At 39.0% G+C, this 12,045-nt stretch overlaps 1 protein-coding gene across 1 annotated transcript; it reads right to left on the bottom strand.

Annotated features, from left to right (window-relative positions):
- Positions 1–9,130: 9,130 nt before the first annotated feature.
- LOC141559924 (olfactory receptor 51I2-like) lies at positions 9,131–10,078 on the bottom strand. Its single transcript, XM_074297580.1, has one exon. It carries the CDS (start codon positions 10,076–10,078, stop codon positions 9,131–9,133), a length of 948 nt encoding a protein of 315 aa, XP_074153681.1.
- Positions 10,079–12,045: the final 1,967 nt, after the last annotated feature.

Genomic DNA, 12,045 nt, shown 5'->3' on the forward strand with positions numbered 1-12,045 from the left:
TGTCTGGGGTAGGAGGATCAATAGCAGCTGAAGTTAGTGCTACCCCTTTAAGATGGGTATTTGAAGGTGAAACATGAGTTTTTACTCCTTTTATAGTTGAAAAAATCCCCATCAATCTGTGGGGAAGAGACATTTTACAACAATTAGGGTTAAAAATGAGTACTTCGGTTTTTTAGGCAGGGCTGCTGTTGAAAGCCTGCCAACACTTTCACCTGTTCCTATCCAGTGGAAAACTGATACACCAGTGTGGATAGAACAGTGGCCCTTAGATAACAATAAAATTCAGGCCTTACTAGATATAGTACAGGAACAGCTTGATCAAGGACACTTACAACCTTCTCTAAGTCCTTGGAATTCCCCAGTATTTGTTGTAAAAAAGAAATCTGGAAAATGGAGAATGTTGACTGATTTAAGAAAGGTAAATGAACAGATGGAAACTATGGGAACTCTTCAACCTGGACTTCCATCTCCTACTCAGTTGTCTAGAGAATGGCCTCTGTGGGTTATAGACATTAAGGATTGTTTCTATTCTATCCCTCTAGATAAGGAGGATACGAAAAGATTTGCTTTTTCAGTGCCCAGCGTTAACTTAGCTGAGCCTTATAAAAGATATGAATGGACAGTTTTGCCACAGGGAATGAAAAACAGCCCTACTATGTGTCAAATGTATGTTGCTGCTGCTCTTAGTCCAGTAAGAAAAGCATTTCCAAAAGTAATGTTATTACATTACATGGATGATATATTGGGATGTGCATCTGAGGAACAAATGTTAGAAGCATGTCTACAAAAAACCATAGAAACACTAAGGAATTATAAATTGCACATAGCTTCAGAAAAGATTCAAAGACATGCTCCTTTTCAATATTTAGGATATGAAGTATATCCTAAGGTGCTTACAGTAGAAAAACTCTCCTTAAGAACAGAGAAGCTAAACACCTTAAATGACTTCCAGAAATTGATAGGAGATATCCAATGGATGTGTCCCGTGTTAGGCTTGACTACCTGTCAATTGCAACCATTATATGACATTTTAAGGGGAGACAGTGCTTTAAATTCACCACGCCAGCTTACAAAAGAAGCTCAAGAAGCTTTGAGACAAGTTGAACTGGCTTTATCCAATGTGGTTGAAAAAGTCACTCAAAAACCCTTGGAAATATCAGTTTTTGCTACACAAGAGGCCCCCACAGCAGTCCTTCATCAAGGAGACAGTGTGATAGAGTGGGTGAACCTCCCAGCACAACCAGAACAAAGCCTTATTCCTTACCCAGTGCTTGTGGCTAGAATTTTATTAAAGGCCATTAAACGAGCAGTACAATTATCTGGGACAAGACCTGACAAGATATATACTTTTTATACTAATGCACAAGTTAATGTGTGCTGCGAAACCATCCCAGAGTGGCAAATTTTATTAACCATGGCTCCAAATTTTGCACACGGGTCTCCATTAAAGATAACCAGACTGCTACATAATTGGCAATGGATTCTTGAAGAAAAGGTTTCTAAAGTTCCTCTTAAAGGACCAACTATCTTTACAGATGCATCCAAACATAATATTTGTGCTGTGTATTCTTGTGACTTAACTATAAAGTAATCAGAACTCCTTTTCAGTCCACTCAGCAGAATGAATTGTATGCAATCATTCTAGCTCTTGCTTATTATCCGGGAGACATAAATATAATATCTGATTCAGCCTATTCAGTAGGTGTGGTACAAAGAATTGCCACAGCCCAAATAAAATTTGTAGCCTCCAATATATATCAGCTCTTTAAAGAGCTTCAAGAGCAAGTGAGAAAGCATCCAGGTAAGATTTATATTTTGCATGTCCATTCCCATAGTGGACTTCCAGGTCCTATTTTTGATGGTAATTCAAAGGCAGATAGCCTTCTAACCATGCTGGCCAGTACTCCTTTATTTCAAGAAGCACAAGAGTCTCATTCTAAATATCATCAGGCTGCCCGAGCTTTACGTTTGCAGTTTGGAATAACAAGAGAAGAAGCTAGGAGCATAGTAAAAGCCTGTACAGCTTGCCTTCCTTTCCATGCTCCTACACTCCCTCCAGGGAAGAACCCTCGTGGTTTGAGACCTAATGAAATTTGGCAAATGGATGTGACCCATTATAAATCTTTTGGTCGTCTATCTTTTATCCATGTCGTGATAGACACCTTTTCAGGATTCACATTTGCAATGCCAGCAGCAAAAGAGACAGCCCGAGTGGTAACTGAATTCCTTATACAAGCATTTGCAATTATGGGTGTGCCACAAGCAATAAAAACAGACAATGGACCTGCATATACATCTAAACATTTTACACACTTTTGTGCACAGTATAAGATTTTACACACCACGGGCATACCCTTTAATCCTCAAGGGCAGGCAATAGTAGAGAGAAAAAACAGAGATATTAAGACACTCATCCAAAAACAAAAGAAAGGGGGAGCCACGGGTAACCCTAGAGAACTTCTAAATTTAGTTCTCTATACCATTAATTTTTTAATTTTTGACAAAGATGCACTGGCTCCAGCAGATAGGTTTTATAACCCACTGGAAGGGCAGTGTCCAGTGCGAGCAGCTCCACTGTCTTTAGATAATCGCCAAGTGATGTGGAGAGACCCAGAAAGTGGTGAATGGAAGGGACCAGATAGGTTAACTGCTTGGGGGAGAGGGTTTGCTTGTATCTCTACAGATGGAGAAGGAATCAGATGGGTGCCAACGAGCCGTATTCGCCTTGTCCATCGGAGAGAGACAGAGCAGACCCTTGAAACGAAGGAGAAGGCCCAAGAAACATCGGGTGGTTCCGTTGCTGACTGTGCCCGCCACTGAAAGAACCTGGCAGTTATGGCGTTTGACCCATGGACATCAAAAACTGTTGGACTTGAAAATCCTCAGGAATCATTGGATTCTCTGAGACATCATAAGACTATTGTAGGACTGAAATCCTCAGGAACCATTAGATTCTCTGAGACATCATAAGACTATTGTAGGACTGAAAGTCCTCAGGAATCATTGTATTCTCTGAGGCATCATAAGACTGTTGCTGGACTTCAAAATCTTGTGGGGATCATTGGATTCCCTAACATATAAAAAGACTGATGTGGGACTTCAAAAACTTGTGGGGATCATTGGATTCCCTAACATATAAAAAGACTGATGTGGGATTTCAAAAACTTGTGGGGATCATTGGATTCCCTAACAGTGAAGCAATGGACAATAGATTGGTTTTGGACTATCTCTTGGTTGCTGAAGAAGGGGTATGTGTGTCTGGTGTTTACATACCCTCCTTCTAGGACTTCTGGAAATCTCTTACAATACCATGTTGATTTATATTGTTTGTTATATCACTACTTGCATGTACAATTCCTGTTTGTTACACCACATCGAGTCTGCACTGACTGTGGGGAGAGTCACCACTAATAGCCTCTGCGTTATTGCTATGTGCTTGTGTAATAACTCCCATGCTGATGGGTTTGTGCATACTTGTCTCTAATAAGGCCCTTCAATCCAGAAACCCACTAGCAAATCCCCAATTCTCTTTGGTGCTTCTCATCTCCCTTCCTGAGATGTCAGGGAGGGCGTAATTATCTCCTTTTTAGTGCTTTCATCTCCCCTCCTGAGAAGTCAGGGGGGGCGTGATCACCTCCTTTTTGGGGTTCTCATCTCCCTGAAAAGTCAGGGATGGCGTGACCTCCTGTGGTCTAAAACAAAAGAAAGCGGGAGATGTAAAGGGCTAGAACTGAGCAATGCACTTGGATGATGAAGCACGTGAGACTAATTGCCAATTGGACGGTTCCCTATTAACTTGTTTAAGGTTGACCCTCCCCAGCTGTTCTGTGCTGACTTGATTGGTGGGACAAAGAGGGGGGAAGTGACTTGTGGGGGAGGAGTAAGAGAAACTTGGGTGGTGGAACTCACGCTCACTTGCACTCGTGACCTGTTGTTGGAGGTGAAGGTAAAGATCTAGAATAAAGACGTTTAGTGATCCTGACTCCTGCTGATTTCTGGAAAGATAGAGTTCCAGCAAGTAGTGATTTGGAACACTCTTTCATATGAGTGGATATAGTTTCAATTTCATCATCTGAGAATTGTCTGTTCATATTCTTTGACCATTTATCAATTGGAGAATGGTTTGATTTCTGATAAATTAGGGTCAGTTCTCTATATATTTTGGAAATGAGACCTTTGTCAGAACCTTTAACTTTAAAAATATTTTCCCAATTTGTTACTTCCCTTCTAATCTTGTTTGCATTAGTATTGTTTGTACAGAAACTTTTTAGTTTGATGTAATCAAAATCTTCTATTTTGTGATCAATAATGATCTCTAGTTCTCCTCTGGTCATAAATTCCTTCCTCCTCCACAGGTCTGAGAGGTAGACTCTCCTCTGTTCCTTTAATCTATTTATGATCTCATTCTTTATGCCTAAATCATGGACCCATTTTGATCTTATCTTGGTATATGGTGTTAAGTGTGGATCCATATCTAATTTCTGCCATACTAATTTCCAGTTTTCCCAACAGTTTTTTCCAAATAATGAATTTTTATCCCTAATGTTGGTATCTTTGGGTTTGTCAAAGACTAGATTGCTATAGATGCACCCTTTTTTGTCCTGTGTACCTAATCTGTTCCACTGATCGGCTGGTCTATTTCTTAGATAATAGAGAAATTTAGGAGATGTGTGGTTATGTGGATGAAAAAATGTTTTAATGAATTGTCTAAGGAAAATTGCAGCCCATTTATGCCTGCTTATCAGAGCAGAGCAATCATGCTGTACCCCTAAAAATTAAAAATAGAAAGATAAGCATTTTCCCTCATGATTACAGCCCCAAAATGTAAAACAATCCCTCAGCTAGGTGTCATATTCTTGTGATGATCTGATGGCCAAAATGGAGATTGGGGAGGGTTTGGACAATGATGTTTGTGTATCTACTGAAGTCCAGGTTTTTATTTGTTTGTTTTTTTGTTTTTGTTTTATTTTGTTTGTTTGTTTGTTTTGCTGAGGCAATTGGGGTTAAATTACTTGCTCAGGGACACACAACCAGGAAGTATTAAGTGTCTGAGACTAGATTTGAACTCATGTCCTTCTGACTTCAGGGCTTGTGCTCTATCCACTGCGCCACCTAGCTGCCCAATGCTTGATTTTAAATGACTCACCAAATGGCTTAATCTTGGTTGTTGGTGGAGGGGTGCTGAGGGATAAAAGTAGGTGTGGTTGTATGGGAGATGAACTCCATAAATGACTATCATAGGGGATAGAGGAAGTGACTCATCTCCTCACTCAAGAATTGGATGATCACATCCTAATTGGAGGCAGTTAAGACCTTCTTGAGTGTCAAACTGTAACTCTAGTTGTAGATCAATGATTTAGAGCATTAAGTTTAACTTGATTAGATGAAATTTAATTTTAAATGGTTAAATGGTCTTTTAGTTAGGAGAAAAAATTTATTTGGGAGAGGCACAGTTAAGATAGTTGTTTTTAAAAAGATCTGGGCAAAAGAAGTAAATGGTTTGTGTCTGTAATGGATAATTTTTCTGTAAAAATGACTAGCCCCCGTATCACCCCCAAAGTTAGCATTCCTTATGCCTGCAGGCATACAAAATGGAAAACTTGGAAATTAATATGGCAGAAACTAGGCATTGACTCACACTTAACACTGTACACCAAGATAAGGTCAAAATAGGTTCATGATCTAGGTATAAAGACTGAGATTATAAATAAATTAGAAGAACATAAGATAGTTTACCTCTCAGACCTGTGGAGAAGGAAGGAATTTATGCCCCAAACAAAAATGCAAACAGTTCACACTCATTTCCCAGTGTTCCTTCTCTGTGTGTAGCTGATTCTGTCCATCACTGATCAACTGGAACTGAATTAGATCTTCTCTTTGTCGAAGATATCCACTTCCATCAGAATACATCCTCATCGAGTATTGTTGAAGTGTATAAATGGATTTCCTAGTTCTGCACATTTCACTCAGCATCAGTTTATATAAGTCTTTTCAAGCCTCTCTGTATTCATCCTGCTGGTCATTTCTTATAAAACAATAATATTCCATAACCTTCATATACCATAATTTACCCAACCATTCTTCCATTGATGGACATCTATTCATCTTCCAGTTTCTAGCCACTACGAAAAGAGCTGCCACAAACATTTTGGCACATACAGGTCCCCTTCCCTTCTTTAGTATTTCTTTGGGATATAAGCCCAATAGTAGCAACTGCTGGATCAAAGGATATGCACAGTTTGATATCTTTTTGGGCACAGTTCCAAATTGCTCTCCAGAAATGGCCACATTCTTTCACAACTCCACCAACAATGTATTAGTGTCCCAGTTTTCCCACATCCCCTCCAGCATTCATCATTATTTGTTCCTGTTATCTTAGCCAATCTGACAGGTGTGTAATGGTATCTCAGAGTTGTCTTAATTTGCATTTCTCTGATCAGTCGTGATTTGGAACACTCTTTCATATGAGTGGATATAGTTTCAATTTCATCATCTGAGAATTGTCAAACAGATAATTTTCAAATGAAGAAATTGAAACTATTTCTAGTCATATGAAAAGATGCTCCAAATAATTATTAATCAGAGAAATGCAAATTAAGACAACCGGAGATACCCTACATAGCTCTCAGATTGGTTAAGATGATAGGATAATAGGATAATGATAAATGTTGGAGGGGATGTGGGAAAACTGGGACACTGATACATTGTTGGTGTAATTGTGAACAGATCCAACCATTCTGGAGAGCAATTTGGAACTGTGCTCAAAAAGATATCAAACTGTGCATAGCCCTTTGATCCAGGAGTGTTACTAATGGGCTTATATCCTAAGAGACCTTAAAGAAGGGAAAGGGAGGTACCTGTACGTACAAAAATGTTTGTGGTCGCCCTTTGCATAGTGGCTAGAAACTAGAAATTGAATGGATACCTATCAATTGGAGAATGTCTGAGTAAATTGTGGTATATGAATGTTATGGGATATTATTGTTCTGTAAGAAATGACCAGCAGGATGAATACAGAGAGGCCTGGAGAGACTTATATGAACTGATGATGCTAAGTGAAATGAGCAGAACCAGGAAAACATTATACATGGCAACAGCAAGACTATATGAGGATCAATTCTGATAGATTTTGCTCTCTTCAACAATGAGATTATCCAAACCAGTTCCAATTGTTCAATAATGAAGAAAATCAGCTACACCCAGAGAGAGAACTATGGGAAATGAGTGTGGGCCACACCATAGCATTTCTATTCTTTCTGTTATTGTTTGCTTGCATTTTTGTTTTCCTTATCAGGTTTTTTTTTAACCTTCTTTCTAGATCTGATCTTTCTTGAACAGCAAGATAACTATATAAATATGTATAGATATAATGTATTTAATATATACTTTAACATATTTAAAAGTATTGGACTACCTGTCATCTAGGGGAAGGGAGTGGGAGGAAGAAGGGGAAAAGTTGGAACAGAAGGTTTTGCAAGGGTCAGTGTTAAAATACTGTCCATGCATATGTTTTGTAAATTAAAAGTTATAATAAAAAAAGAATTTTTGATTTAGATTCAGAGTGAAATGTAAAATGATTAATTAGCAGTCCTCTTAAAAAACCTGCTTTATGTTTTGATAAGATCCAAATATCAGTTTCCAAGATACTGTAACAATAGTCATACCTTAAGTTACTGAGTCCTATTTTAAATTGTTCTGTAATGCATCCTGTACATCTTTTATCATTAGCATTTCTTTTATGAGTAGAAATAAAGTACCTGACCCATCTTTGAGTCATACTGTATGCTGAATACCATTTAATTTTCTTCCAGGAGGGAGCCCTAAAGTTGAACCAAAATATAAGGTAAAATAAATTTATCCCTAAGGCAGCACTATAATTATTTAATACGTAAGAGCATAGGGAAAAGTAGTCTTTCCCCCCTATTATTAGAGACCAGTTTCCCTAAAACTAGATCCAGTCAAATTATCTGAAGGATAGGGCAGGGCAATTCATAAATGGTGAAGAAAATGGTCCCATATTACAGACCTTGTGGGCTCAGTGTTAACCAGGAAAGTCTTCATCCAAGGCAGCCTGTTCCATTTTTGACATGTTTATCAGAAAGTCTTTAATTCTGCTGAGCTATAGCCTTCCTCCCAGTATATATCTTTTACCACTTGGCTTTAATTTCCCCTGAAACCACACAAAAGAAGTCTGCTAATTTCAATCAGGGTCAAGTTCTTTGCTATACCTTTCAGTTTTGTTTCTCCCATTAAAGCAATAAAGGTGGGGATATGAGCCTAATAAATAAGTGTGTTAGCAGAAATAGACGGAAAGGATGTAGAAAAATTTGCCCAGGTACCCAGCTTACCACATCCACATAGGGAGCCAATTTGTCTTGTATACTTAGCATTATGGTCCCTCCCTCTGCCCCCCCCTCAGATTCTTTGCTATTACCTCAAGTCCATCAGGATAACACAACCTTAATAAATGTTTTCTTTGAATCAGAGAATTTTAGCATTTGTAGGGATCAAAGAAGCCTAGTCTGTTTATAATAATAATATTATAATTATAATAATAATTACATAGTGTTTTAAAATTTATAAAGTGCTTTACACATGTTATGTCTTTTCAGCTTTACAATCTTATAAAGCAAATGCCACAAATGTTATCATATCCATTTTACAGATAAGGAAACTTAAGTTCAAAATGATAAGTGATTTGCACATGACTGCACAACTAGGCAGTATCTGAAGTGATAAATCAATGATGAATCCAAGTCCATGAATTTGGATTCCCAACAAGAAGACTTCCCAAAAGGAGGAATTTCATTATTCTGGAAAAAGCCATTTCATATTGGGATAACTCTAAATTCTTAAGAAGTTCTCTCTCACATTGAACTGAAATTTGCATCTCTAAAACCTCACCCACCCACCAAAATTAGTCCTAGTTCTTTCTTCTGGGCTAAACTAGTTAACTTCCCAGGTTTTCTTTCACCTGACCTTTCAAATCCTTGAAAATAGCTTTGATATCCCCCTCTAAGTCTTCTCATTCTTAGGCCAAAGATATCCAATCTTCATATGCCATGGTCCCCGGGCCTCTCATTATCTTGATGATCTTCTGGTAGACAAGGCAAGTTCAAGTTTCTTTCCATCAGACCTTGATCCTGAAGAGCATCTTTAGGAGTCTGCGGCGTATTTCCTTTGTCTTGATAGAATAAATAATAGGGTTGAGCATTGGTGGCACAAAGAGGTAAAGGACGGACATGAGGATATGGACTGAGTGGGGAAGACTGCCACCAAAGCGATGCACAATGGACACACTCACCATGGGCACATAGAAGATGAGCACAGCACAGATGTGTGACACACAGGTGTTGAGGGTCTTGAGTCTCTCTTCACGGGAGGCAATGGCCAGGACAGAGCGGAGGATCACAACATAGGAGAGAAAGATGAGTGCAGAGTCCAGGCCAAAAGTGAGGAGCACAATGGATAGACCGTAGTGGCTATTGAGGGTGACGTCAGCACACGCCAGCTTGATCATGTCCACATGTAGACAATAGGCATGAGAGAGGACATTTTGTGTGTGACAGAAAGGCAGTCGCTGAAGGAGTAGGGGGAAGACCAGGATGAGCAGGAAGCTGCGGAGCAGTGTGGCCAACCCCATGGCCAAAATGCGAGTATTGGTGAGGACTGTGGAATAGCGAAGAGGGTTGCAGATGGCCACGTAACGGTCTAGACTCATGGCCAACAGTATTCCAGATTCTGTCCAAGAAAAGAGGTGGATAAAAAACATCTGGGCCAGACATGCTGCAAATGAAATCTCACGAGCATGGAAGCAGAGGGTAGCAAGGACAGTGGGCAGCGTGGACAGTGAAACCCCCAGGTCATTAACTGATAGCAAAGACAGAAAATAGTACATAGGTTGGTGCAGACTCTGTTCTTCCTTGACAATGACTAGAATCAGAGCATTTCCCACAATGGAGATAGCATAGAGCAGGAGAAGTGGGATGGCCAGCCAGGGTTCCATTGCTTCCAGTCCTGGGAATCCTGTCAAGATGAAGTTGGGAGATCCAGAGATGTTGGTCCTGAGACTGTCCATGAGAGAAAACATGGAGTCTTTGTCAGTGATCAAAGTAACTTTCTGGGGACACAGAATGGAGAAAAGAGTATCAGAAAATTTGCAGTCAAGAGACATAGGTTATCACTGAAGATAACCCAGAAAGTGTGAATAATATGTTGGGGGGAAAGGATATGAGAGAGCTTATATTATCAGAAAGCACAAGAAAATAATTAAAGTTCTTTGCATTTTTATTTAGTTATGAATTCACAACTAGTATGGACAAGGGTATGAGAACCTCTAATGAGGAATGGAGAGAGAATATAGATGCATTAGAAATGGAATAAAGCAGGAAGAATGGGATGGCCAGTCAGAGTTCCATTGCTTCCAGTCCTGGGAATCCTGTTAGGATGAAGCTGGGAGATGTTGGTCCAGAGATTGCCCATGAGAGAAAACACAGAGTCTTTGTTAGTGACCAAAGGACCAAAGTAACTTTCTGGGGACACAGACTAGAAAAAATGATATCGACAAATTGCAGTTCAAGAGACAGGTTATCACTGAAGATAAACTAGAAAGTGTGGATAGTACACTGGGGGAAAAGAATGTGAGATAGCATATATATTCAGGAAGCACAAGACAATCATTAAAGTTCTTTGCATTTTTATTTAGTCATGTATTCACAACTAGAGTGGACAAGGTACAAGGACCTCTAATGAGGAATGGAGAGAGATTTTCCATGCAATGTATAAAACAAATACTACGTTTGGGGTAAGTGAATCTGGGTTCAAGTTTCGGCTGTGCCTTAATATGTATATAATTTTGAAGAAGGGCTGTCTGTACTCTAGGTCTCAGTTTCATAAAAAATGAAGGGGTTGGATTAGATATAAAACAAAAGATTCCTTCTAAATCTATGATCTTAAAGCAGAGACCTCCACACATCTGTCTGGCTTTAATTAAGAAAGATAAAAGTTGAGTAAGACAAACTCTCTTAAGCATCTCTATCCCCATTAGGCTTTCTGCTTAGATCAATGCTATATACACTTACTCAATCCTCACCATTATCTTTCTACCTGATATTCCCCAAACTTTTCATCTGAACCTGATTCTCTTCTTACTAGAACCTTATTAATATCCCAGTTTGATAGAGGAGAAAACTGAGGACTGGAAAGGTACTTCAGTCTATTTTTGGGAGTCTCACATAGTGTTAGTGACAAAGTCAGAACTAGAACCAAGGTCTCTCTCTTCTCTATCTGAGGCTATTTCTATGATTGCCTATACAAGTGTGTTTGCATTTACATAAGTCCCATCTTTCATAGGAAGAGCCCATTTCCATGGGCTGTTCAGTAGCTTCCATGTTAACATCTCCAGGATCACATATAGAATCCTGTATTTGACATTCAAATATTCAAAGTCCTTCATAACCTGTTCCTTCCATCTTTCTAGCTTTCTCACCCTTTATACATACACTCCCCGCATCTACCCCCGCCTTATTTGCTGAGATCCAGTGATAATGGCTTCCTTGCTATTTTTTTGAACAAGAAATGCCATCTCCCCATGCCAGGTAGTTTTTACAGTCTGCCTCCCCTGCTTAGAATTATTCCCTTCTCATCTCTGCCTCTGGCTTCCTCTAGCCTCCTTTAATTTCTAGCAAAAAATCCCCCTTTTTTTTTTTTTTTTTTTTTTTTGCAAAAATCCTTTCTTGATCCCTCATGATTCTAGAGTCTTCTCTCTATTGATTATTACCAATTTATCTTATTTGTAGTTTGCCTGTATATAGTTCTTTGCATGTTGTCTCTTCTATTAACCTGTAAATTCTTTGAAATCAGAGACTTTTTTCTTTCTCTATCTCCAGCTCTTACACAGTGGTTGGTACATAGGAGGTAGATACTTAAAATATTTATTGACTGAATGTTCTAATTATAGGGTAATGATATGGTGATAGGCTTAGATGGTCTTATTCCTGAGGAAGAAGAAGGTAAATTGTGTAGTTGAAAAAAACAGACTGTGCT

The sequence above is a fragment of the Sminthopsis crassicaudata genome, chromosome 3, assembly GCF_048593235.1.
Source record: "Sminthopsis crassicaudata isolate SCR6 chromosome 3, ASM4859323v1, whole genome shotgun sequence".
Classification (NCBI taxonomy): domain Eukaryota; kingdom Metazoa; phylum Chordata; class Mammalia; order Dasyuromorphia; family Dasyuridae; genus Sminthopsis; species Sminthopsis crassicaudata.